General features: G+C 45.9%; 4 protein-coding genes across 7 annotated transcripts in view; 3 read left to right on the top strand and 1 right to left on the bottom strand.

Moving 5' to 3' along the window:
* Positions 1 to 1,744: 1,744 nt before the first annotated feature.
* On the top strand, positions 1,745 to 3,711 carry LOC143356366 (uncharacterized). Its single transcript, XM_076791990.1, has 5 exons — positions 1,745 to 1,942; positions 2,098 to 2,370; positions 2,420 to 2,551; positions 3,283 to 3,434; positions 3,585 to 3,711. The coding sequence occupies exons 1-5, from the start codon at positions 1,745 to 1,747 to the stop codon at positions 3,709 to 3,711; spliced, it is 882 nt and encodes a 293-aa protein (XP_076648105.1).
* A 3,830-nt stretch (positions 3,712 to 7,541) lies between these two features.
* On the top strand, positions 7,542 to 11,685 carry LOC143356719 (uncharacterized). Its single transcript, XM_076792630.1, has 6 exons — positions 7,542 to 7,745; positions 8,403 to 8,642; positions 9,787 to 9,873; positions 10,509 to 10,640; positions 11,317 to 11,468; positions 11,559 to 11,685. Exons 1-6 carry the CDS (start codon positions 7,542 to 7,544, stop codon positions 11,683 to 11,685), a joined length of 942 nt encoding a protein of 313 aa, XP_076648745.1.
* Positions 11,686 to 14,194: 2,509 nt separating this feature from the next.
* Positions 14,195 to 15,235, top strand: LOC143356768 (uncharacterized). Its single transcript, XM_076792724.1, has 3 exons — positions 14,195 to 14,436; positions 14,772 to 14,856; positions 15,050 to 15,235. Exons 1-3 carry the CDS (start codon positions 14,309 to 14,311, stop codon positions 15,233 to 15,235), a joined length of 399 nt encoding a protein of 132 aa, XP_076648839.1. The 5' UTR covers positions 14,195 to 14,308.
* LOC143356767 (uncharacterized) overlaps positions 15,208 to 27,998 on the bottom strand; it is a 48,920-nt gene continuing 36,129 nt past the window's right edge. The window contains exons 5-10 of one of the 4 annotated variants that reach the window (XM_076792719.1): positions 27,370 to 27,673; positions 24,992 to 25,279; positions 23,074 to 24,302; positions 21,972 to 22,370; positions 21,191 to 21,346; positions 15,208 to 21,088 (exon numbers count right to left, since the gene is read on the bottom strand). In XM_076792719.1, coding sequence (XP_076648834.1) covers positions 20,929 to 21,088; positions 21,191 to 21,346; positions 21,972 to 22,370; positions 23,074 to 24,302; positions 24,992 to 25,279; positions 27,370 to 27,673 — 2,536 coding nt within the window. In that variant the 3' untranslated portion in view covers positions 15,208 to 20,928. Of the gene's footprint in view, positions 21,111 to 21,176; positions 21,378 to 21,971; positions 22,371 to 23,073; positions 24,303 to 24,991; positions 25,280 to 27,369; positions 27,674 to 27,998 lie in introns of those variants that run through there. The other 3 variants (XM_076792720.1, XM_076792721.1, XM_076792722.1) reach the window with 3 other exon arrangements.

The raw sequence follows: 27,998 nt of genomic DNA, 5'->3' as shown, positions 1-27,998 counted from the left end.
CAACCCTTCCTCGCCGCGTTTCCTCTTGCAGATACGCGATCTACACCGAGCTACTGATCTATTCTCCTTCGGGAACCTTTCACGAAGAACCTCGATCCTCCACCGATTCATTCTCTTCGTTATGACGTTGTCCCGACGCAGTCCTCTTCACAGAGAATTCAATAAATACTGTGATTAGACTTTATAATATCGCCCGGCTAGAAACGTTGACGACACCAATCTCTTCGAGGTCCTTTCACGAAGAAACTCTTCGTCTTCTTAAACTCCTTTTACTCCCCTATCTGCTTCCATTGAAACAGTATTTTGCGCAGAGTGCTTCACAAATACTGTGATTAGACTTTATAATATTGACGGGCTAGAAACATTGACGACACCAATCTCTTCGAGGGCCTTTCACGAAGAGACTCTTCGTATTCTTCGCGTCTTTCTAATTCTCTATCTGCTTCTATTGAAACAGTATTTTGTACAGAGTGCTGCATAAATTCTAGGGACAAGGTTTCATAAGATTGTAAGCTACGAAAAGGTCCTATCAGTGTTTTCCGAAAATACACTGTAATACCTTGACGAAATAAGAATGGTGTGCATTGGTTGCAGGAAACAGGAGCCAAGTAAAAAGTTCTTTCTTCCTCTGATAGTAAGAATAATTTTAGTAAGTTGAAGATAATTGCAATTTTTAAATTCTCCGAGTCTTTTCACCGTTTTAAATTGTACCTATCCATCTTCGTCATGAACGCATAAAATCCATCTAGTTTTTCAAATTTGGGACAGAAGTAACTCTCGCGTCATTCGAACTGTCACAATTTGGTCCAACACTGTGTCCGTTTCTGGAGAAACAATTTTTATGGATTTTCCTCGGCAAGTTCGTTGTAGAATTGACCGAATTTTTGAAGAGAGAGCTTGAAGACTGCAAGGTGGCAAACACGTGCGGGAGGCAGTAGAATCGTTTGACCATGATCGAAGGTACGTGTCCACGTGCTACGAACCGGTCGACACTGCCATGTTTCCTCGGCTGATCGGTCCGAGCAAGGGCGACAGTACATCGCGACCGCGTTTCCCTGTAACGGTACCGTTCGAGTTCAACAAACTGGCATAATCCACCGAGAAGTGGGCTAGCTGGCGATGCCAGGGCGACCTTAGCCGTTCTGACACACTTCGGGCCAGCTGCGAGTCGCCGTCCGCTGTTTACCGTTCTCGGTTTTACTTTTTCTCGGTTTTCGTATGGGGGTCAAGGTCCAGGAAACCCCTCGAAACCGGAAGAATCGGAAGAGCCATCTTCCCCCGAGCTTTCCAGTCTCCTTGTTACCGAGATCTTTTCATTACGCTAACAATATCCCCAAAAATAACAGTCGATCCAACGAAATAGGAAACGAGATACTTCATCCTCAACATCTTCATCTTCCTGCAAAAATTCTTCGAAAATTCTGTCACCATTACGCAACTCGCTACGAGCATGTTGAACTACAAATTCAATTGGCAAACACGAGTCGGTGCAACTGAAAACCGTAGAAACATTAAAAGAATTTAACAATGTCGATATCTCTTTGCAACAGAAAGCAAGATTGTTAAAGAAGAAGTGGAAAGAACGCGATTGACGCCAACATTTTTATTTCGCACAGAGATCCGCAGTCTGCTCATAAAATGTGACGGCCATTTTGTAATGAAATGAAATCTGCAACTCCTGAAACCTTCGAAGTAAGATATGCGAACGTTTGGATCTTGCTGATCTTAGATTTGTTCTTGCAGAATGTATTCCAAACAGTACGTGGCGTTGTGCATGGTGGCTCTCGTGCTGGGACAGGTGGCAGCGCTGCCGCAGAGTCCTCAGTATCCTCAGCAGAGCCAGCAACGGGTCAGGGACGACCGGAAGTTCGCGGAGAAACCGAACGCCATGAAGAAGGTCGGCATCGACGACTTGAACGAAGTGAGCACCAATCAGACTCAGGTGAGGAGCGAAGAAAGATCTCCTGGATCGTTCAGATTTAAAATGCTGAGGAAAAAGAACAATGTACATCCCAGCTGCTGTTTAGTCGAACAATTGAATCGCTTGTTTGTATTTTAAAGAATCGGGTAAGTCAATTAGTGAATTCATTTCAGGAGACCAGCAGCAACACCAGCTTCTCCTGGTCGAACATGCTGGGAGTGCTGATGAGACTATTGCTGGGACGCGTAGCCGGTGATAACGAGGTCAGTAAAAATGAAATTGAAGATGGCGCGCCTGCTAGTCCCTGGGCAAATGCAGTCGCTGTGGGTCTGAGAGTGATCACTGCTTTCATCGGTGGTCCTCAGCACGGTGACATCGAGGGCATTGACAAGGTCAACAACGACGGAAGTCCTATGCAGGTACCTTGCATTTTCCGAATTTTCAACAATGTACATTGCGATTTATAGTGTGCAAAAGTGACTCGATTCGTTTCAACAGTTCATCAGCATCGTGGTGAACCTTCTGGACGCCTTGAAGACCTCGTTCTCCCATCGTTCGTTCACTGCTAGGTCCGCCGGAAGACGAGACACGGTTTCCGAGGCAGCTGTCGCGTCCATCGCGATGTTCAAGGTACAATTTGCAAAATAACGGTGCAAAGTATTTACTTTATGCAAGATAAAAATTGTCTGCATTAGTCACGAGACACAGTGGTTCAAATTTTCCCTATATCATAATAAATTCACTGATATTCGTTCAACACACTGATCCATTTGCTTATGATCAATTTATTTACAACACATTCAAAGTCGATTGAAATATCCGTAAACACGCGATTACGATTTATACAACAAGTATTGAAAGAAAATCCAGGCATCTCGGTCACCTGGTATTTCTAGGATTTACAATTCTAATCACTCGGAAACCACATAACAGTACATACTACTAAGCTACAATACTCCAGACGTTCTCACCGTGTTATACTTTATCCGCTCAAGTTGGTTACAAGCGCGTAAACGAACAATTTCCTTGGTAACTGCAGCTCGCTTCGCCGATTAGGCTAATCTCTTAAATATTCGAACGTCACTGCTGCATCAACAACCACAAAAAATTTAATTAAAACCTGATTTAATATTCAAAGATACTACCACGAGTTACGCTAAATTTTCACGCGCCGCTAGTTCCACGCAGCTTTCGCAAAAAGAGCATCACCTGTTCGCAAACTATGGTTTCACGCTTCCGTGACTCTGGCTGATAACTGACGGCAAAACGAAGTCACGCACGCGTGACACCGGCCGTTGGAAGTGGACGCGCGAACACAGCTGCGCGCTATTGTTCGCGTTTAATTAAATATTCGTTTGCAGGGCTACATGAGGTCCTTGAAAAGCTTCAATAATATTGGCCGAGCGGAGGACGAGGGCCAGCAAGGTTGCGCCGAGAGAGCTCTTTGCGAGGCCAGTGCCGAGTGTGTCGCAGACGCTCAGGGGACTTCGTCCATCTTCTGTCAACTTGGATCGTAAGTGTCCAGATTAATAAACAGACTCCTTTTACCGAAACAATGTTTATTTCCATATTTTTTTTTAAAATCCCGCTCGAACTGACAACGCGAAAGTATTTTTCATTCGATTCTTATGAACCATTTGTTTGATTGACCGTCTTCTTCAAGGTACGCGACCAGCTACATTCTCCAAAGGCAAAGCGGAGTCGGTTTCGAGGCTCTCTACGAAGCAGGACGGCGAGGACGCACTGGTCAGGACTGCAGGACCCTCTTCATGGACTGCAACGCGGTCTGAAAGGTCCCGGTTCGATGATCCATGGACTCGCAGACTGACTCGGTCGCCTGAAACCAACGAAGACCCTAGGAAAGAATCGAGTTCTCGTCAACTAGTTACAGTTTTCCCTTTTTAGCGCGGCTCGGAGGGCACGGCGAGCCTCTAGCGAAACAGTGGACGCTGTTTCCTATTGGCTGGCTCGGTCGGTCACGCCGCCCACTCGCAATTACGTCATAGGAGTGGGGATAGAAGCGAGACGCTAACGAGGGAAAGCTGCAATTGCGGCCCGCCGCGATTGACTATACGTTGGGTAACCAAGAAAGATCATCTTCTCAATCGGCGAAGACGGATTCTAGGTAGCGGGAACCATCTTTGGCTTCCATTATTATTTTCCTAGCGATTCAAAAAAATTTGTATCCCGCTTTTTAGTACCTTCTAGAAACTGCCAATTTTGTGAATGATCATTTAGTTAATTTGGTTAGTCAAGTGCCCTGTCAAACAAGCTTCCATTGAACATTTTTATACCGTGTTTAACGATCACAGACAAACTTATGTCTAATCAACTGAATCTATGCGCGTTCGCAATTTACACAGTGTGATCATAGAAAAATGTAGAGCTTTCTTGGTAACCGGTGAAAATCGCTGAAATTTAGCAGAGCTCTCGGTGTCCGCGGGACCTGCATGATGTCCCGTGAACACTGACAGTCATCGAACAATAATGTCGAAGCAGACTGAAGAAGATTCGAGGCCACGATACTATATTTATGTTAAATATATCGACGGTAGAGTTAGTGCGGATTTCGTTGGCAACGTCCGTTGCATTGTACCCTCGCGCTTTCTATTATATCGCAGTTTTATTCAAAGAAATCGGTTGCAAGTAGCGTATCGAGCGAGAGAACAGTAGACGAAAATGGAGAAATTAGCAGCAGTCGCCGTTACGTGCACTCGAGAACGCTTGGTGGTTGTTGCTATCTGTAATTGTAAATACTGACTGTACGCGTTTGTAAATAAATGTAAATGAAACCTGCGAGAAATGGTACTGTTCACCCTCCAGCCCTTCCTTCTGCGAAAAGAACCAAGAAACGTCGACCCGAATCGAAAATACTGCCCCAAGAGTTAGGCAAATCCCTCGAGCTCTTATTAATTGGAGCAGTGTTGATTATCGAGCAGAATTATATATTTTTGCTGCTGGCTCGCTATCGAGAAAGTCCTCATTCTCTATCCAAATACAGCTGAAGCTGCAAGATCAGGATCTTCAGCATTCTCCGCAGCTTTCTAAGCAGCCTCAGAAGTTACGATCTCGACGGAGAAAAATTCGTGGCAACTGTCGGGAACCGTAAAGCTCGCGATGAAAAGTGTTTTAAAAGTAGACCTTCGGCCGATCGGCGACGGAGGATTGGTCAGTTCCATTGAAAATAGTGCCAAAGCCGCGTGGCCATTGGCTGCGAGGCCTACCCCCACGTGGGACCGCAAGCTATATAGCAGGCCCCGCGAGGAATTTCATCTTCAGAGCTGAGAGTCAGTGTCAAGGAAGTCTACCTGGAAGTGAGCGAGTGAGTACTCCGCCGGGCGAACCGGAAGTTCTCGTTTTCGTTCAGAAATTTCGCGACACACCCCTTCCACAAATTTTTCCCTTGGATTTCGGGCACGTAAGTAGGGCAAAAGCCGACGAAAACTTTTCCTTTCCGGTGGCTCTAGCTTCGGGTAGAGCATTTTGCTTTCGTACTTCACTCGATTAGCCTCTTCGGAAAAGGAACGTCCGCGGAAAACGCGAATTCTACGCGAATCCTAGAAAATTTTAACGATCTAGTCCCGGAACCACGGGGACATTTTATTCGGATAATTTCGAAGAATTAGGTAACGCTTGTTAATTAGTTGTAGGTGTTTTGCGAGTGTCTCACGGTGAGTAGCACACTCTGTTGATGATTTCAGAGTGCATTTTGAAGTTTTCGTTTTAAAGTTTTAGGGGAATCGGGGATCGGACGTGTGTAGAGTTGTTAGAGAGCGTGCGATCTTCCCAGCTCGCCAATTGCGTCGGGAGCAACGTTCACAAAAGGCCGAGCCGGGGAACGGGCCCGGAACAGGTAGAAAATACCTTTCGCAGGTGTCAGGGTACAGTTAGAAATCGTTCGTGATTTTTCCGGCGCGCGTGTACCGTTTTCGAGAGGCGCGCCGCTCTTTGCGCTACGCCTCGCTCTGCTCTCCTAACGCGGTTCTAATAACGCTCCATTAACAGTCACAGGCAAAAACTCACTTCCTGACACCTCGACCTATCCGCAAGAATTGTTTCACGACTGTGTCACCGTTATTAAATCGTCAGGGGCTCGTCAGACTTCAAATTGAACGTTCACCTAGCAAACGCGACAGCAAGGGAAATTCTAATCTATCGATCTCCGACTGTTTTAATATTCGTAGAAAAATTGTACCAAAATTGGTGCATCGGTATTTTCAAATTCTGTAAATTTCAATAGCGCCTGATATCGTTCGAATAACATTTGACGGCAATCTCCAACGTTGCAATCGTCTGATCTCCCGGAAAAAATTTCGAAAAGAATTCTGCCGCCGTTGTCGACTCATCGCAGGCTCGTCAAATTAATTGGGCTCGTTCTGGGAAACCTGGGCGACCAACGCCGAATGCTTAATCCTCAAAGCGGAACGTTTTCGTCGACTAACAGTGCAGCAATTCCATCGTCCTCGAAGCGTGAAGCATTTTTCATCGGTTTTCCTGGAACAGTCTTCTTCGAGAGCGGACGTTTTTCGTTCGGAATCTTTTTTCCCGCGCGGTTTCTTCGAGGTCTGCGAGATTTCCAGAATCTTCGCTGGTTCGCGAAGCTTTCTTTCCCCGTCGGTCGTCCATCTTTGTCTCTGAGCGGTCGCGGACGTAGAAGACGACGACGACAGTAGGTCGCGACCGCGTTTCCAGGTAACGGTACCTGTCGGGTTCAACAAACCGGTAGCTGCGACCGAGAAGTGGGCTACCTGGTGTTGGCAGGGTGACCTTAACCGCTCTGACACACTTTCCAGCCTTTCCAGCCGTTCCTCCGGTTGAACCGACTCATTCGTTCGGCTTTATTCGTTCCGTGCTAGGTCGCTCGCATTTTCCGGACTACCAAGGCCAGGCTCTACGACGATCAAGGTCAGAAATTGCCAAGTCCGCTCCCTTCCGCGATATCGGTACCTTCGGTACATTTGTCTTGCTCCAGGAAGCTGCTCGTAGTCAAGGTCGCGACATTAAAACGTCAAATCTACCACTTCTCGCTGTGATCTCGCACTGAGATTGACAGGACTAGTTCTGACATCAGTCTTCAACGTCTTCAACGATCAAGGTCAGACCATCGGAAAGTCAATCCTAACTCCCGAAATCGAGGTTTAAAAATTGTTCAGCCTTTTTCCACGAATTTTAAAATCTTAAATCAAGATCGCGACGTTACAAAGTTACGTTTAATACCGATCGAATAAAATTTCGTAGCGACAAAATTATTCTCAACCAGTTTAAACCAGTCTTCCTCAAAGAATGATTCTACAATCGTGTCACCATTATTAACTCTTTACGAGCTCGTCAAATCTCAATCGTGCTCGATAGAATTCTAATAGTAATCGATAATCGACATCGAAGCGGCACTCGAATCCCGCGCGTGACACATTCGAGACCAGATTTTCTCCCGGACAAGTCCCCGATCCTCCATTCTTGTTTTCTCTTTTGACTTATTGTCGTCGCGAGGGGAGAGAAAGAGCAACCATAAAGGTTGCTTTTCACGCGTCCACGGTTGAGATAGCAACCGAGGCGTCGGCACCTTCTCTTTTCGCGAGTGTTCCTCGGTTTCCGGCAGCCTGCGATTTTTGTTTTCAGAATGTCGAAGTATAATCAGTACGTGTCGCTGTTCTTCGTGGCGCTTGTTCTTGGACAAGCTGCCGCCCTGCCGCAGCATCCGGTGTACTCGCAGCAGGTCCAGCCTCAGCAGGTCAGGGAGGACCGGAAGTTCGCTGAGAAACCGAACGCTATGAAGAAGGTCGCTTTGGACGATTTGGATGACATCAGCACCAACCAGATTCAGGTGAGTCGAGCGACAAGATTTTCATCGGGACGTAACCAGACTGTCGATTTTTATGCAAAATTAACATTGTTTGAATCTGTGACGGACATTTGATACTTTAATCATATATTAACAATTAATTAATCTTACTACTGTTTGAAAATGCTACTCATTTTTACTATAAACGCACATAATCCGCAGTCTAGTTATAACATTAATATGTTCACTGTCTCTTTTTATTCGTTTATAAAGTGCAGAATTATATTCACGGAAGAAGTAAAAATATAAAAAGAATTTAAAACTATTGTTATATTGTTTTCAAGCTATAAAAACCTATTAAGAAGGAAAATCAATTTTTACGTTGCTCCAGTTCGTTGCACACGATGATACAATTCACACATTGTTAACGAAAAATTCTTCGATCGTAACATGTCCTAATCACAAAAAATTGCATAATAAATTGCCAAAACAGAAACGATTTTTGGGGATAACAACCTTGATATTGTGACATTTTTCTGGCTGCTGGATGGACAAATAATGCATTAAATGGCACACTAATTGGTCAGCATAGTTCCCGAATTTTTTTGAAGAAATTTAAAACAGCCCCGAACGCAGGATAAACTTTCGGAAAATGTGAAAAGCGTTTGTTTCGAGCCGTGGATCGTTTTGTTCCACCAGGAAGGTAGCAGTAGCGGTTTCTCCTGGTCAAACATGCTGAGCATGGTAATGCAAATGTTGTTGGGTCAAACTGGTGGTGTGGCTGGGCCGAGTAAAAATGAAATCGATGATGGAGCACCTGCCAGTCCGTGGGCCAACCTGTTATCCGTGGGCCTTAGGCTGCTCACCGCTTTTCTCGGTGGACCTCAACAACCTGTCGACGGCATCGACAAGGTTGACAATCAGAGCAGCACGATGCAGGTAGGTCAACGCGCGACTTGATAGCACGATCCACTCGATCGACACCGTTACGGATGTCTAGATCCTGGGAAATCCATTCTTCCAATGGAATCGTTCTATAAACTCCCGCTTGGAGTAGACAGGACACGCTGTACAGATTGTCCCCGCTTAATTGACACCCGAGTGTATTAACAGCGAATGTAAACTAGCGTGCCGATTAAGCGGGGAATCAATTAATAAATTGCGGATATGCATATACGCATTCACGTGGTTCATCCAAGTCTTCAGGAATTGCTGAGAATTGTTTAGCGAAGAATTTGGGAATTGTAGATTTTGAAAAATGAATTCGGAATTCTAAAAAAATTATAAACAAGGGAATGTTCAGTCTAGTGACTATTAGACTATTTGGAGGAATGTTCTATTGATCAATATGCAAAGCTTGACACCAAATTGCCCATTTTACCAAAAAGTTGAACATTTCCGAAGCGATTTGAAAATTGCGAGACACTGAACGCAGATCCGCATTTTATTAATTGCCACCGGTAGCACCCGCAGTAGATTGTACATGGCTGAGCATGAGTCTTTTCGGTTGTCTCGTTGATGTTTCTATTCTTACATACGAGAGAAGATGTAAAAATGTAATGACGTCGTTAAAGAAGTCACAAGGGTGTACGAAATCGGTTCCCGCCGCGAACGGTTGCCCACCTTAACGATGTCGCCCGAGCAATTAGGCTTGTCATCATTATTCTCGCACGGGGCGTGGTTCCGTTAACGATCGTCACGTTTTCTAAACGATATAATTCGTCGCCGCGAGATTCGATCTGTCGTTTGAAAGTCGAGAAGCAGAAGTTGTATAATTAGCGAATCGAAAGTGCATCGTTGTGACTGCTCGTTTCGCGACACGGGCATGCAAAGTTTGCTCTGTGCGGCCCGGCATTGGGGGCCAATAGGCCACGCCCACTCGGAGTCACGCCTACTCGGAGCTCTGAACGTTTCTCGCGCATTTATATTTCTCAGATATTATATTCAGCGGCTCCCAGGGGCAATCCGGGGCGATTTTTGATCATGCCTGTGTCGCAGACTTTCTTTGCTTGGGATTCGAGTTCAACCCCTCTTGTAAATAATCGTCAGAACTTAGAGCACACGGCTGGTGTCGGTTGTTTAGGAAATTTTGGCTGCGATGCTGGGCGCGTTTCTAGGACGAGACAGAGACCCTAATCAGATTTATTCCATGGCTAAAAACGCTTCCGAGGTTAGTACGCAAACGAACCAAATTGTAAAAAGACGAAACCTGACTGGTCGACTCTGGACGCTTTGCTGGGCGGACTCTGGGTTGCATGAAAAAACAAAACAAAATGGCTATTCTATCACTATAAAAATTATGAAGCTCTTCTGAATATCTTTACACAACGAAGAAAAAAAAAATTAAAACTTTGGAGAACTGTGGAGGAAGTAGAAGGAGTAGAAGAAACTTTGATCAGCAAATTTTGTTGCTACTCTCTGAACAAAATTCTTTATGGTAGATGATTGCAGTGTGATTACTCATATCAGTGAATTATTGATAAGTAACTGTGATGATCGTGGGGGGGGGGGGATTATTTTTTTCCGAGAAAGCAGGCTACAGCGGCCGCAGCGTCGGCCATCTTGTCGACCTAGATAATTCGATCTGTTCCGAAGTAACCCAGTGAAGCGTCCAGGACCATAGTAATAGAAACTTACGCTTTCCTCGTGTAGAACGCTTCTACTCTGTTGACTCTGCACTCTTAGTTCCCTGGGCGAGGACCCTTTCATCTCGAATTAAAACCATTGTACAGAGCGTTCGACGATCAAAGGGTCCGCGAGCGGAGGTCCTCAGATCCGCGTACTAATTCGATTCCTCTTAAATAGTTCATTAACATAGTGGTGAACCTTCTGGATGCCTTGAAGACTTCGTTCTCGCACCGTTCGCTCACGGCCAGATCCATGGGGAAACGTGACACCATTTCCGAAGCTGCGGTCACCACTCTCACCATGCTCAAGGTAAACCGACGTTAAAACGCGTGCCTAATTTCTTAGGCATTCATCTTTATCAGAAATTCCTTTGTTGGAACAATTCTCTAGATACCTGCATCGTCAGACCGCGGATCTTTATGCAAAATTATTTTGATCAATTTTATGAAACGCAAGGCATATTCAAATTTCTTTTTTAATCGACTGATTTTAATCGATTGAGTTGAGCTTTTACATTGCACCATCTCGTTTTTGACATAAATGCATTAAATCAGCAGTATATCTTTTGGTAGACTTTATTACAGAAGTTTCGAATAATAATATATTTTTCATAATTTTTGTCTGCGGTCCGTGGCTAAAAATTTGTTGACAGATCTTTCGATAGCAACAACAATTTCCGTCGTGAATCATTAATAACGTAATCTAGTAATTTTGTTTGGGATTAATTTATAAAAGGGAATTTCTAAGCTCTTTTTTCTTAGTACAGCAGAACTATGAAAAATCCGATTAATTAATAGGAAAAGTGTGAAGCTGAACTACTATCGAAGCTGAAGAATTAGTTTTCAGAAGTCGATGAAATGAAAGGAAATAGGGAAATACTTGCAAGGACATGAAATGAAAGCAATCCTGAAATCAATTTTCAATTTAGAACTGTAATCTTTTCGCTACCATCTCCATCGCTAACCGACAAAAATCTTGTCTCCAGGGCTACGTAAGATCCCTGAAGTCCTTCAACAACGTCGGTCGCTCCGAGGACGAAGGACACCGAGGCTGCGCGGAGCGAGCTCTCTGCGAGGCGAGCGCCGAGTGCGTCGCAAAATCCCAGGGCACCTCTTCCGTCTTCTGTCAATTCGGATCGTAAGCCCACCCCGCCTATTACTCTAATTAAACGACTCCGAAAAAAAAAAGGAGAAAGCGAGCTATCATAAGTTTTCTCTCTTCTTCAAGGTACGCGACGAGCTATCTTCTGCAGAGGCAGAGCGGCGTGGCGTTCGACGCGCTTTACGAGGCGAGCCGACGCGGTCGCAGCGGCGAGGACTGCAGGACCGTTTTCCTGAACTGCAACGCCGTCTGAGAGACCCTAATCCCAATTAGCTGAGTACGATTTAGGCTGCGAGGGACCCGAAAACCTCCGGGACTCGATCGCTCGGACCCTCGAACGAATCTAACAGAAAATTCCCCGCCCCCCGACGCTTCGCTGACCTTTGACAAGTTCGAGATCCTTCGTGACCGGGTTCTTCAGGGTCCCGATGCTTAGATCGCACTCAGAACGGCGAAGCAGCTTTTATACGCGACGTGGAACATGCGGAGAATCGTGTTGAAATCGCCGGACTGATTCGATAATACTTTGGCGATCCAATTAATTTTAAATTGTTTAACGCGCTCGTCCCGGCCGGGAAAATAATGCTCACGAGAATAGGCCGAGTTCCTTTCGAGAAGTTTCGTTTTCTTCGTCCATTTTCTTGGAGAAAACTGGAGGGGGGAACGTTCGGAGAACACGCCGAAGACCTGAACGAACTCGAGGAACGTTCGCACGGGTCTCTCGACCACGATATTTATTGCTATTTATTGATTTTAATTAAACATAGAGGTAGACACCACTCGAAACGGGAGACGGAGCTCTTGTGCGCTTGAAAGGGTTATGGTCGTTGACGATGAAGTTTCGCCGCCGATTTCTGGACCTAATTTGTTCGCCGACGGCTGGTGAACTTGTTCACTTAATTTTGTTTATTTGTTGATCACAGCGCAGTGATTATGGTCACAATTCTTCGCTGTTGTTCTCGTTTACTTGTGAGAATGACTCGGGAAGAATTGGAAATCTGAATTCTATGATCATTTCAAAATTAATATCTAATCTGAGACTGTATTTTCCCAATCGATTTTTTGCAAAATGGCCAACAGAAATGCACTGAGAAAAATTCGAGAAAAGAGCTAACGACAGGAGACCGGCTTCCGGGTCCACAGAGACCCGTTATCAATTTTTGGTTGCGTTTTCGGGGAATGATTAACAGTAGTTCATCCTCCAGCGAGTAAACTAGCTCCAGAGTAGTCGACTTAATAAAAATCGTGCGGAGTAAGTGAATTGGTCGAGATCGGACAATAGAGTTGCGCCCTTAGGGATTGTCTCGAGACAAGCATGATCGCGGTCTCCCTGAATCGACGAAAGCGTCGCGACAGCTCGAGTTGTCCTTTCGTATTTAATCTTTAGTTTGTTCGCGGTTTGCGAGAGAGAAATTCACTATCGGGGAGGAAGACGAGCTTAGGGCAGCTGGATCATCGAGGATCGGTATCGATAGCGCGCTCGGCGGATCTTGGTTCGATTGTTTTCGGTATCGTTCGTGCGGGAAGACGTCGAAGAGGTCGGTCGAATCGAGATTCGTCGTTTGAAAGACCCTCCCTTGGATTCGAACGAGTTAGCGTCTCAGGATACTATATTCGTTTCCCGCCACCCGTTATCAAACGACCGACTGTATATAGGCAATTATATACGCAGAGACGGGTGGACCCTTATCGCAATAGCCCACGTTCTATTTAGCTCAGTTAGCGTTATCATTTAGATTGTAAGCTGTATTTATGCGCGGATTGTACTTCAATCAAGCTAATAAACGGTCTCGTTCGCAGACGATCTTGATCCTCTTTTCTGATCCCCTTTCCTGGGAATTATTCCATCAATTATGGGTGGAGCACACTTTAATTCCATCAATAGATTAGCTTTTGACCACCTTGCGGTCCTGCGGGAGCTATTAGAATGCTGTAAAACGTGCGTATTCACCGTAATTATTCGCTTCATTATGCTAGAATTGTCACGAGGAAACTTCCGACTGGTGTAACAAATTTTCTCCCTTTTTAAATTTATATGGAATAATGTGTAAAAATGACAATCTGCAGAAAGATCGTCAATGTACTTGTAACAGATGTATATTTACAATATTTTTGACGAGCGACATTAATATGGTTCGAGCAAGCCATTGAAAATTCAAAAGAAACAAATAAAATTATAACAGATGGATAAATACACGATTGACAGTTTAGTGAAGATAAAATATAATGGTCGCCTAGAAACCTATTTCTTTAAATTTACGATTAAATAATTGTACCGCAGACTCTATTGTCGTGTCAGTAACACGTTCACTGACAAATCCTCACCTACAAAATCACGATTATACTTCTCCCATCAAGACAAAAATTATGAACAACAATTTACAACATTTTCCAAGCCTTTCGAAACACAGTTTACTTAAAATCGCTCTGTAGAAAGCCATTTTTCGAAGAGGCATCAACAGCCTCTGTTTCGCAATAAACCAGCATTTTCTGCTTCGAAGCTTCAGCTAATTTCCGTAACTGTCCCAGACAATTAAAAACAGATTAATTTACCCGGCCACCTGGAGAAACAATGGAACAACTGACCAAAATTCGCGGCGACCTCGTTGATCGCCAGCACGACGAGCACAACGATCGTTTAAACGGCGCGAACAGCGTAAAGGTGAACAAAATGGCAGCAGGAAGCGACAAGGGAGCCACGAGCTGTGACAGAAAGCAGACGGAACTGGCAGTTCGTTGAAAACGGTCCGAGAAAACGCGTTCCGGGGACAGTTGGTCGAAAAGTTTGCGAAATAGTTGACATTTGTCGCGGCCGAGGTGAGACAACGACCTTGACTCGTTGGCTTTTGTATCGAGCGGGAAGTTTCGTCATCGAGATGACGTTCAAGTCCTTGATGAACTTTGGGAACCTGGCTAAGGATTACTATACTCCCGTCGATCGCTATCACAGTGCTTCCAGGGGGTATCACCATAGCGGATCGGGAGGGTGGCATGGCTCCCGAGGGTAATTATGGTTGCAGTTCTCTGCTGTAATTTTTAATACTTCTTAATCCCAATTTAACGCATTTAATCCTTCATTTTATGCTTCAAGTCTTGTATTTTTTGGTAGTGAACAACAAATAACATGTGTGCACTTTTTGGAAGTGTTTTGAGCCAACAAAATGGTAGAATGTTCGAACTAATAAACAAGAATTTTAAGAATTTTACAATATACCAACACATGAAATTTCCACACCTGCACTTTTGGAAAAAATAATGAAATAAAAGTAGATTTTTTAGTAAAGAAACTATTGATATAAACGAAACTACCTACTATAGCTGTGTGATAATTATTTACAGAAGTTCGAAAGGTAAAGATGGAACCGGAGCTGCGCTGAGCGCGTTGACACTGCTTGCTTTCTTATTCCTGATAAACGTTATGCAGGTAACTTTCGACAATCAATTAACAGCAATAAACTATCGATAAATTCGCCAGTGCGAAGATTGTCTGAAATTGTGGTATATTAATTTTTAATGGTTCCTCAGAGTCGACGTTCGAGCGCGAGGGGTTGAAAATTGTGCAGAAAAACGCAGAAGAACCGCGAGGAAATGATACTTACGGATATTTCTGGTTTCAGCAATCGCTGCAGGATACTAATTCGACTATGCCAACGTCGCCGACAACAGTGTTTCTTCGTGACGGCGAGCTTCCGGTGGTCCTCGACACGAAAGAAGAAAAGGAGGTGCAGAAGCAGGACGAGGCGAGGCAGAGGACGCCAGCGAAATCCAAAATTCAAAGGCTTAACAATCAGTATATTAAATAAAACGAATCGGTACATAATGATTGATACACGATAGTAGTCGAAAAAGGATGGAGAAAATCAACACGGATCGATCGGATTGGAAGCTGCTTCGCGCTCGTTAACAATCCATCCTTGACGCCGCCCTTTTACATCTGTACTTTTTAAGATAATATTTATTTGAATCATTCTGTAACAATTCCTTAAACGGATGTGCTTTCTCGAAATATCGTATAGAATTACCGTATCGTTTCTTTCATAATGCATTCTCTCTCTCTCTCTCTCTCACTCTCTCTCTCTCTACTCGCTTCTCGCCATTTATTCTCGTCCGCTTTTCTATTTTTTCTTTCCCCCTTCGTCAACGGTGAATTCGTAGTCTCTATATTTATATATACATATATAATTTGTAATTTTTGTTTTTTCTGTTCTGAATGGAATCAATATAATTAGCCGTATAATTTCTTTTAAGAATAAACAGACATATATACAGCGAAAAATCTTGATCTCTCTTTCTTTCGTTTTCATTGTTTGTTCACGATTTTTGTTTCACAGCGCGCTCGAACATCGGGCTCTCGTGATCGTACGGACACTTCCGGTGGTCGACGCGGGAACTCAGTCGAAAGATTATTTATAAGAATAGACTCTATAGGAATAATGAATGCTGTTCCTCAGAAAATAACAGGCTGTTAGAGCCGTCCACGACGAAGAACCTTCTCGCATGTTTCTACGCGACGCACTTCTTTTGAACCGCCTCTTTCTCTCTTTTTTTTTTTTCTATTTACTTTTGTCTCCCGTTTTATCTTTCTCCCTTTTGTGGTGTTTCTCGTTTCGCCCCGGCCGGTTGCAATGTCTCGATTAACGATACACCGTAACCTCGTGTTTTCCCCGTAAATCCTCCGACCTCGAACATGGCGTCGCTCGTGGCGACGAACAACAAAATGGCGTGCGAGACTTCCGGCTCCGACGAGGACCCGATCGAACCTCGTGTCGAGAACTTCCCCTTTCGTATCCCTGTCAATCTCGAAATCTTCTTTGTCTATTGTGATTTTTTTGAAAGACGAAAGAAACCGACAATATGGCTGCCATCGTAGTTCTCGACCCGCGGCCGATCACCAGCCCCGAATTTGTACGTAACGTTACCAGCTAAAGCTTCTGCGCTAATCAATTAGCTCTTTACAATTTTCCGAAGGCGAGAGAGCATTCTAGAGTCTAGAGGAACGCGATTTGAAATGATTGAGCCACCCGTCGGTATACGCAAACATTTATTCTCTTTCTCCGGTTGTTTTTCTCTCGCTCTTTCTCTCCGACTCTCTCATTCACACATACTCATTCTTTCCGTCTCTCTTTCTCCTCTCATACCTCGTCTCACAGCGTTCTCAAGATATGCGCTCTCCGATGCTTTATTTACAGAACGGTAGAAACATTTAAACACTTTTTTAGACATCCTCGAGTAGTCGAGTCCCTTAAAAGTAATCGCGAATGCTAAGGGGAGGCTGGATCGTGGTTACGAGGGTGAATCCCAACAAGTGCTCCTCGTTCTCCCCTTTCTTTCCTAAACGAAGGACGGAAAGGGGTCATCTCCTGTTACCTGTGCGACACGGGGCCGTGGAGTGACGGGAGCTCGAAGATAAAACGCGGTGGAACCTGTGCCTTTACCTCTGCGCATCGTTTCATTCTTCAGGGTGACAACTGTTGTCTCGTTCTCTTGGAAGACTTGGTGTCCAAGTGTAAATCCTTGAGTCACACCCTCGTTTTATTCTTATAGTTCTCGGCGTGGTGACGTATCCATCTTTGGAGACTCTCTTGGCCCCGGGAGCTCACCAGATTGCCCCAGAGGGCCACGATTCGAACGAACATTGCCAGAAGAAGAGCATACGCTCGTTCCTAAATGTTCGGAGATCGTTTCGGTACATGAACATAAAATCGCAGAAATTGTTTAGTGTGACCCGAAAGAGAGTTCAGCGGTTCCACAGCGTTCATCTTTGATCGAGAAAGATCTTAGAGAATAGCAAGGGCTCGTCTGCGCGACAGACGATCTCCAGAAGACTTTCTCGATTCATCATTCCACGTCGCGAGTCGCGAAGATGGCGGCGACGAGCGTGGTTCCCGGATGAACGATCGACGAAGAGATGAAGCTACGCACACCGACATTCAAGGAAAAAACACTACTAATTACTAATCGTTCTCTTTGTCCGAGGGCGAGGATGAAAAGTAGAACAATGACTCAATTCCTAGTACACGGGAGAGCTCGAGAGGAATCCTGTGAATTGCAAACAAGTTTCTGCAACGGAAACAGCCTTGCCGTATATCCGATTGACGATTAAGGAAGATCTGATGCTCCGTTTTGCGATGAGTCCGTTAATGGCATTCTCGGATCGTTAACAAAGGAACAACGACAGGAAAGAAAATTTCGAACGTCTCGAACCCGAGGAGACTGAAGACTCGAGCCACGAAATTCGAGTTTCGATCGATTCCTCGAGAGATTCCTGACAAAATGGAGCCGTTTCCGGCGTCGCCGCGCGCCGACTTCCGGTGCGTCAGCACGACACGCGTTTCCCCCGCGGTCGAATTCCATTTTGAACACAGTGTTTTTGTTGTACACAGAGCTAACGTAGTCGAAGAAACGCAATTGTTGAGCAGAAATTGTTAAACACGACGGTCCTCGTTACTTTCTCGCGAGCGGGGCGCGCAGGCCCCATCGTCGCGGAGAGTTCGCCTAAACGCGACAAGGACACCCTCTAGGGTGGCCCCGCTGACTTTCGACCTCTACTGGATCCTCCTACTACGATCGACAAACGGAAAAAGCACGGAACAGCGATCTAGTCCGCCGGAAACGTTCACCGTTTCGCGACGATCATCGTTACTCGCGATCTCCTGGGACGCCGCGAGATTCGCATTCATCCTCGTCGCCTAATTTACCCTAAACCGTACAGCGGATACACCGTAGCTCGCTCGCTCAGCTAAATTAACAAGATCCCTATCGACCATACGATCTCCATTAAACTTTACAATTACCGCTACTACCTTGTACTCTTTAGGTCAACTTCCACCGAGCGGAATCGATCTCTCCCGAAAGAGCATCACCGACACTGTCAACCGTTCACTCTGTCAATCCTGAAATTAGGTTACTCCTTTAAAACAAAATCTCAAAGCAAAATGAAATAATTTCGTTCGAACGGACGTAACTTGTAATTTATAGTTAACGAATACCACGGTTAATACTAAAATTGCTCGTCTTTTTCAAGATCTTTGGCCATTTTGGAACTATTTTATAGCTCTCGGTTAATACAATTAATAACACCGAAAGTGTTCGTCGTTTGCGAGATTTGTGGCTGTATTTGGCCTAGTCCATCAGACAAGTATGACGTCCACGATTTGGCAGTTTACGTAAAGTCAATCAATCGAGTCAAATGAATTTTGTTGACGCTTAATTACGTCGCTAAATTGTTCTAGTAAACGACGAAAGAGGTACATTGCGTTTAACATTTTAATTGACAGGATAAAGTGGCCGTTTGTTCGTTCTTCTGGAAGCAGGATCGATCGATCCCGACCGCTCGTGGTTGTTTGATTCTGTCTTGCATCTAAGCTCGCTAACTAATCGCTGCCCTCGAGTTCCGTTCTCGTGGCAAACCGTTCCTGATCGCTCGCTGTTGGCGAACGGTGGCTGGCGACCGACAAAATAGTGATACCTAGAGAAAAAACACTCGAATTCGAAGGATATGACGTGCACGCGAATCCTCGATCGCGCGCCACACTCTTGAGTAATACTGGTAGCATGAGCTATCGATCGCGCGCGACCATTGACTGCGGAACGCGTGCGGAATTCCTCGACTTCCGCGAGCCCGACGCGTTTTGCAAAGATCGGCAATTTTCCTCGTACCTGTCCGTTTGATTCTTGATTCGTGAACAAAATTTTAGTGCATGGTGGCGTTAAACGAAATTGTGAATAAATGTTACTAATTATTGAAAGACGAAGCATTATAATAAATTATAATAAAGTCGAGAAGGCTTAACGAACAGATTCTACTAATTTGTTAGTGAAACGAAGGAGGAACTTTCACGATATTTCCGTAGAGTCGAGTGTTGTGACCAACGGCGGCCATATTGGAAAGTCGTCGAGAAGCAATCAGGTTAAAATTTGAATTCAATTGCTCCGCGTAAATCAATGAATAATTCACCGTGATTTTTAGGAATTGAATTTCGAAGGAACTGGTATGATTTAGTGAACGTTGGAATGCTTTCCGAAAATTTTCAAGACCGGAAGTCGAGTGTGGCTCTGGCTCGCTGGAGCGGTTCCAAGCGACCCGGCGCCGATAACGATCGTATATATACTTTCAACATTCGATAAATTTTACAGCTCGACGGAAAAAACACTTACAGAGCTAAAGTTCTACCTACATGATATGAAGCTGGTCGATGATAGAGAGTCGATCCATCGCGAGCCACCGTGCGCTGCCATTTGCGGATGTCGCTTGTACACTGCCTTTTCTACCGTAAGGAAGCATTTTTGGTCATCACGCGCGCGCGGGCGCGCGCGCACACGCGTACGCACACACACACACACGAGCAAGCATGCTTCTGTCCGTAAAAGGTAACGTGGAATCTAGATAACGAGGAAACGAACGAGTTCTCGTGGAAGGTACGCTCTTAGACTAAAAATGTCGCGAGTATAGCAACGTTCCGCTATTACAACGTATTTACAACTGTTCAATCGCGCGAGAGATAGCAAAAGAAGATGCCGGAACGAACGTCCGGAATTCCCTTGAAATCGACCGATTGCGCGCATTGTTCTTGAAGATCTTCCAGTGTGGGCATCGGTCGTTTGCAAGGAAACAAACAGGATCGTTGATCGTTATGGTCAACGTGTCAAAAATTTGGGAAAAGTGACAACAACGTCTCGAGACGTCGAACGACTCTGTACTGTCCTTCATTCGATACACCAGGCATGGGCAGGAAACGTAATACACTTAACGTCTCAGCATTCCAGAAACAGAGCAAGATTTCTCGAAGTGGAAGTTGTTCTATCTCCACTCTCATAGAAATGCGATAAAACGGAGAAAATACAGTACGAGAACGAGCGGGAGCACTTGTGGCAGCTCCTGGGAGCACGAGCTCGTTAGAAGGCGGAGAAACTACCCCCCACTGTACGGCCTCTCGCGTCGCGCGGCCACTCAGGCTCGGACGTCGCGTCCCCACCACCGTATCCACGCGATGTCACGCCCCTAACCCCGCCCTACCGTTCCGCGAGCGCTCCTAGCACAGTATAATTGGGCAAGTCTCTTTTCTAGGTAAAAAATGTCGTGCAACGAACAGAAATTAACCGTCTTCTGTCTCAAACATACTCTTCGTTCCAAAAGGTTTTTATCTTCGTTCAAACTCGGAGATGGTTTGTTCGAGTAAAGAGCGGTGTTAGTAAAAGATAAAATTGCCGCGGTAAAAATCCCAAATAATATTTTTTGATCCAGCTTCTGCGACAAAGTTCCCGACCATGCCTGAAGTATAGCGATCAAAAGGGGAGCCGAAGTGGTTCGGTCCGGGTGCTCAGAACGCCGCCGAAAACTGAATGATGGACAGAGAGAAAGAGAGAGAGAGAGAGAGAGAGAGGAGATTGCGAAGAGCTTGACGAGAACTCGGCCGAAGGAGTCTCAACGAGGAGGAGAGAAATCTGTTGAACAGGAGGAAAGAAGTAAGGCGTGGGAGGCGTGCCGTGAAATGAATTATTGGTGCTGGATCTCGTCAGTCTCGTCCTGGGACACGATGCTGGACCTGTTCGACCGTACGTCGAGGTCCATGCCGAAAGGTCGCGACGAGGAGTCCGCCGCGAGAAGGGTTTGCGTGCCCTCCTCGATGCTCAGGCTACACTCCAGCGAGCTGTCACTGAAAGTACAGAAACAGACTTCTACTCATCACTAGCGTCTTCGACGTGTGTCCTACGGAACGGTGCCGTTGTGATCGACGATCGTACCCGGGCGCGTTTACCTGACGATGCTGGCACGATCCACCGATCCGGACGCCGGCATCGTGCAGTTGTCGCCGTTGCACGATCGTTCGCCGTTGCTGCTGCACGAGGACGATGTCCTGGTCGCCGCGGCTTCCCTCAGCGACGCTCGACGAGACTCTTTGTGACACTCGCACCTGCCGATCGATTTTGCACCTGGTCAGTTAGCTGTTCACACGACACGCCCGGTGAGAATCGTTAGGTTGTCGCATACGAGATGTTGCAGTACCATCTCCGTAACTGTCGACGAAGACCTCTACCGTAACTGTCGAAATTTCATCCCCACTTCTCGTTCCCCTTGGAACCAAGCCAGCGAGGGATTAAAAGATCGCAACTTTTCTAATTTTTCTTTTAACGAAACTTTTACTGTCGTATTTGTCGCGTTTTTCTGATTAAAATGACACCAAGCGCGATATAGTTACGATCACAATTGCTTGTGTATAATAGGCGAAGTTAAGAATTCGTGTGCCTCTACCGTAAATGTCGAGTCCAGAAGTTGTGATCGTACTCGACCACTCGCTCGTCGACGCCCCAGTGGTGGGGATAACGTTCTCACAGTTACGGCAGAGACATTCGCGACGGTTACGGCGAGAGCACTGTAGTTGTAAGAATAGTCCGCCGTCCGAGGGTTTGGAATCCGAAAGGCTTTGTGATCGAAGTACTAGAATCAAGATTTGGCAGGCTCGACATGAACGAGTCGGGGATGAATGAATGAATGGAAATGGCGTGACGAGTCGACTCGCGCAGCTAATTAATTCGTACCTGCACTCTTCTGGCTGCACGTAGCTGTACCCGCCGGACTTCGGCTCGTCCTCGGTTCGCGGTACCGTTTGGATCCTCTTCGGCGCTTTCCTCTTCTCCGGTATCTCCTCGAAGTTGATCCAATTGCTAGGTCTAGCTGGCGCTCTCGGTGGCAGTGGCGGTGGACTCGGCGACTTGCCCGCGGCCTTGCGACTCGCGTCGGTCACTTTGCCCGCGAACTCAGAGAAAGTATTCGCTGCATGCTTCCGCGGGCTCTTCAGCTTGCGGCTGTCCTCCCGCGGCAGCGAGATCTTCATCTTCTCGATGCGACGCTCGTCGAGCGACGTCTGCATCACGAACTCGTCGAGCAGCGTCGGGTTTATGGGCGTCGTGGACCGCGGCCTCTCGATTGGTATCGTTCTACGCATCGTTCACAAACCAATTGTTGCTATCGTGATCACCGTAACGGCTACACTGCGGATCTTCGTGCGAAATAGAAACGCTCCAAGTCGACTCGACGAAACAAAAGTGAAACGAAAATGTGTGATCTTCGCTTCGCGTGTTTATCATTAATGCATGAAATCCGCAGTCTAGCAATGGCTACTGCCACAAGTTACTCTTCGTGTTTTAATTACGCATCAACTGTCTGAATCGCACTGTCCAACATTAATTTCGAGGTTGTCGGACAGTGTTATTTACAAGATGGATACCCATCGATGTTCTCAAGGTCAAAGTTTCGCTAGTAGTCTGAACGACGTAGGAGGGTTAGGTGTACCGACCGTGCAGAAGTTGAGTCGCCTAATTCTGTTAGGATAAGCATCAATAAAGGAGAACTGCTACCATCACGTAATTATTTCTAGCAATCTCAATTCTGACTCTTCCCGCTTATAAAAAATCCTGTGCATAGTCGAAACACCAACAAATCTGTACACCAAAGACCGAGAACGAAACACTGTACAGTCTCGTTCGAAAAGAATCGCGAACCTAGCAAAGTTAGGCGACTCCCTCGCACCGGTCGGACCGAAGCCAATAAACCCAAATAAAACGAACAGGTTAGCGAACACTATGAAAAACTCGGAATCTCCACCGTCAGTGGTGGAGGCTCGCCGTCGTTGGGACCTACCTAATTTCTTGAAGTCGTTGTTTCACAGGCAGGATCGGCACAGCCACGCTTTTCTCTAAAGGTAGGGTGGTCGGTACGTAGGGTAGATCCTCCTCGAAGCTCTCCTCGTAAAACAATCCTTTCCTCTCGTCGGGCAGCTCCTGCACGATCTTCTCGGCCTTGTTCCTGACGAACTCGATCTCGGAGTCCCGTTCCGACTCGGAGCTGTTGTGATCGAGATCGGAGATCACGCTGGGCGCTTTCACCAGGCCGTCTTCGGGTTTGAGTCCGTCGTCTAGGGTCTCTGTCCTCTTGGTCTCCTTGGCCTGCTCCTTGGGCTGTTCCTTCGGACGTTCCTTGGGGAGTTCTTTGGGATGTTCTTTCGGGTGTTCCTTGGGCTGCTGTGTCTGTCGGGGCAGGTTCTCATCGATCCTCTCCGGCGGTTCTATCGGCTGCACCTCTTTGCTCTTCCTCTTCGGCTTGGTGATCTCCTTCTTGCCGGAGACGGAGTCTCTGGACGAGCTGCTGGACACTCTGTGCTCCGAGGGAGGCCTGCTATCCGACGATCTAACCTCGACAATCTTGCTCTGGGAGCTAAGCTTGGAGTCCTTCGAAGAGCTCCTCGAGATCTCCGAGTCCTTCGAGACGCTTTTAGGCAGCTGGACGCTCTCCCGCGAGTACCTCGAGGTCGTCTCGATTTGGGCCTCCGTCTTGATCTTCGTGGGTACCGGATGATGCTCGATGGACACCTGGGTCACTATGCTACCGGTTCGTGGCTCAGACTCGTACTCGTCCAACAACTTCGTCGGCGTTTCCAGAGGAATCGAGACGCTCTCCGACGGCAACGCTTCCTCGTAGTTCCTGTCGTCCGCGTGCAGGCTGATGAAGATCGAGTCGTCCTTTCTGCTCTCTTTCTCCGTGTTGAACCGGAACTCCAAGTTGCCTATGCTCTCCAACGAAGGATGACCACCGCTGTCGTCCAGCTCGGTTCCGCTGGCGGCCGCGATCGCCTCGTCGTAGCTCTTCTTCCTCTCGCGTTTCTTGAACAGGCTCAACGTCGACGAGAACACGCCCTTGTTCTTCGAGTCTTTCTTCAGGCTCGAGCCTTTCTCCGCCGAGACGCGCTCGCGCGATTTCGATCTGCTGCGCAGACTCTCCGTGGTGTCCTTTATCTTCGAGGTCAGACTACGTCGCGGTTTCGTGCTCGGCGACGGTGATTCTGGGCTCAACACACTGCTGTCTGTTCGGCCCTTAAAAGTTGAACACGCGGATCGTCAAGAACATGCAGTGTTATGCGACACACTCTTCTCGAAAAAGCTAGCGGGTCTTCTACAAAGACAAAGCAAGGAATCCATGTGCGGGTGAAACAAGCGGGCCAAGCGTCAAGCGGGACGCGGCGCGAGCCTCCTTCGAGCTGACACATCGATCGCGATCAATACGCCGAGCAATCGAGCCTAGGAGGATCGAGGATCGAGCCTGACCAACGTCTCTCTTCTACGATCTTTTCAAAAAATACTCGTGGTCATTTTAATCCTCATTTCAGTGCGAAGTTTACCTCGTGACATTCATTATGGAACAATATCAAGAAATCGAGAATCATTTTAGGGTACAAAGCTGATCTTCAAGGCCTCACCTTCAATTTTACTTTGAAATACAGTTTATTTCAAGGTCAATCAACGCGATTGTTGCGTATTCTTTTTATACGAGTGGAAAAATAATATATTGATCGTAGCATTGTATGATGTTCGACGATGGTGAAAAAAAAAAACTACAAAATGGAGATAACAATGTCATAAACGAAGAATTTCTACCGTAATAATAATACGATCCTCCTAGAGATCCAGCGAACGATAAATGTCAACGACGATGTTGGAAGAGCGACCTAGAGGCTCGCGAACCTGCGCCAAAGACTACAGCAGTCTCGGACGATGAACGGTACCTTGAAGAGGGAGGCGAAGCTGCTTTTCCTGGAAACGGATGAGGGGCTTGGCGTCCGGGAGCCCTCGAGCTCCCTAACTTTCTGATGCCTCGGCAATTTCGGGCTTCCGGTTACGCTACTCGATGTTGGGGTCGTTTGCACGATTTCCTTGAAGTTCTGCGTCTTCTTCCTCTTGTCGTTGAAGTCCAGGCTGACCGGTTTCTGGAGCTCCGGAGGAAGACTCCGGCTGGACGATTGCTGCGGCGTCGTTGTACTCTGCGTGTCCGCTGGCTTCTTCACGATCGGCACCTGAAGAGTTAAACGGATGAAGAGGATGCCGAAGAGAGTCCTCACATCGCGTGCACCCAAGTGTTTTCACAAAATTCTTTCTTGCACACGTGATGTGCACAATTTCGCAATTTACTCGAACGCAGTCAAATTAATTTTAAACACATTGTTGTTTAAAGTTGTAGATATTGTTCTGTTAAGTTGTTCGAATATTTCGTAAAGTGGGTGCGTTGTATTGTAATACAATGTTTCAACAACGATTTGAACTAGAAGAACGGATACAGTGAATTCTCGATATATGTCAGCAACACGGGTCTCGGCAACGACGTGTATCGTGCAGGAGACATACCCGAGCCATGTTATGTTTACGCTCCTCGGCGTCCGAGGTCGCGGTAGTGGGAATAATTCCGTGACGTTTATCATCCAGGCCTCGGCGACATATACAGGGTGGCCCACATAACTCTGAACAGCTCAATATCTCGAAAACTATGCCATCGATTTTAAAGTTCTTAGCCTTAAATTGCATGGAACTGAAGGGCCTTTCTGACTACATAAACGTGAAGTGGCCTCCCTTCCCCTTTAACGGGGGAGGGGAGGTACCTTTGTAATTTTAAATGGAACCCACTATAAAATGTTACATATTTAGATTCTACCGGAAAAAAACAAGTCAATTTTGTCTGAAACATTTTTTTCTCAGATACTTCCATGATGAGATATAACAGTTTGAAGTTTCGAGTTGTAGGTACTTGAAGCGCTCGGAGATAGCGTTATGGAATTATACGCGCTTGAGTCCTTTGCTTATTCGTCAAGAAATAAAATGTACTTTAAATTAAATGTTCAAAATGTCCACCACGGGCTTGTAAACATTTATTTACTCGAAACATCAGTATTCTTTGTTTCATATCCTCTTTTGTCGTCGGTGGTTCAAACATAACTTTGTCCTTTACATATCCCCATAAGAAAAAATCTAATGGTGTTAGATCGGGGGATCGAGGAGGCCATTGACGAGGTCCCCCACGACTTATCCATTTGTTCCCAAATTTTTCGTTCAAAAATTGCCTGGTGATTGCAAAATGTGGAGGAGCGCCGTCTTGTTGGAACCACATTTCTCTTCTAACGTACAGTGGCACATCTTCCAAAAGCGCAGGCAAATGATTTTTTAAGAAATCACAATAACTTGCAGATGTTACAGTTTCTTGAAAAAATAAGGTCCAATCACAAAATCTCCTGTTAGGCCACACCAAACATTTAAAGACCATCGATAGTGAAAGGGAACACATCGCATCCAATTTGGGTTTTCCACGGCCCAATAATGCAGATTATGTCTATTTACATGCCCTGAATTCATAAAAGTGGCCTCATCGGAAAAAAGTATTTTGCACAAAAAGTCGTTTTCCACAACACCCTGCAGCCACTCACAAAATCTTACGCGGTGATCGTAATCTGCTATCGAATTCTCTTGTGATAAAACCATGTGATATGGATGATACTTTTACCGTTTCAAAATTCGTTGAATTGATGAACGACTAATATGTAATGTTTGTGCAAGTGTACGTTGACTAATGTGAGGATTTAATGTAATTGCAGCAAGAATACTGGCACTATTATTTTCATTAGTGACAGCTTTACTAAGCCGCTTTTCTAAATTATGAAATGTTTCTAAATTATGAAGCGCGTATAATTCCATAACGCTATTTCCGAGCGCTTCAAGTACCTACAACTCGAAACTTCAAACTGTTATATCTCATCATGGAAGTATCTGACAAAAAAATGTTTCAGACAAAATTGGCTTGTTTTTTCCGGTAGAATCTAAATATGTAACATTTTATAGGGGGTTCCATTTAAAATTACAAAGGTACCTCCCCTCCCACGTTAAAGGGGAAGGGAGGCCACTTCACGTTTATGTAGTCAGAAAGGCCCTTCAGTTCCATGCAATTTACGACTAAGAACTTTAAAATCGATGGCATAGTTTTCGAGATATTGAGCTGTTCAGAGTTATGTGGGCCACCCTGTATAGAGAAATCACTGTATTCGAATGTTCCCTATGCGATCACGTTGACCCAAACACAGTGAAAATGATACCCGGTGTCACCTTTAGTGCAATCACGAACCTCTATGTTCACCCTCTCCAGGTATCTCTTGGTGATCTCGACTTCCCTCTTGAAGATCTCCTTTCGCTCCTCGCGTCCTCTTCTTCGCGGCTTGTCGAGAGGGTCGGGCTTCAGGTTCCCGTCGATCATGGACACCTTAATGCTCTCCGGTATCAACGCTTTCGTGGTGTCGGCCTCGCGTTTCAACAGGATCTTCTCCAAGTCGTCGGTCTCCGGCTTCGACGGCTCTATCAGGTTGTCAGCCAGGGTCGGCTTGCTTCCGCAGAACGAGGTCTCCAGCAGGCATTTGTGCGGACTCGGTGACCTAGCGTGGAGACCGATTCATCGTCGAATTAAATCTCCATCCATTATCCTCGTCGTTGTCGCGATTAGCTCCGACTCGAATTTGAGAAAGTTGGCCTAGCTAATTCGTGAATATTTTAGGCTTTGCAACCGCGAGTGCTAACCACGTCGCGTTGGTAACCGAAGCGGTTACTCTTGTCCCTGAATTTTTCACGATTTTTAAAGTTACTATGTTCATGAGAAAAACGCGAAACGGCAGAAGCATTACAATTTAGAACCACAGCGTTTACTCGATACATGTCGCAAATGTCCCCACTGCGCGGTGTATATCCCGTGAGGGGTCGTGA

This window comes from Halictus rubicundus, chromosome 8, assembly GCF_050948215.1.
Source record: "Halictus rubicundus isolate RS-2024b chromosome 8, iyHalRubi1_principal, whole genome shotgun sequence".
NCBI classification, from domain to species: domain Eukaryota; kingdom Metazoa; phylum Arthropoda; class Insecta; order Hymenoptera; family Halictidae; genus Halictus; species Halictus rubicundus.
Note: the sequence above shows the minus strand (reverse complement) of the source record. Positions and strands in the feature narration are given on the sequence as shown.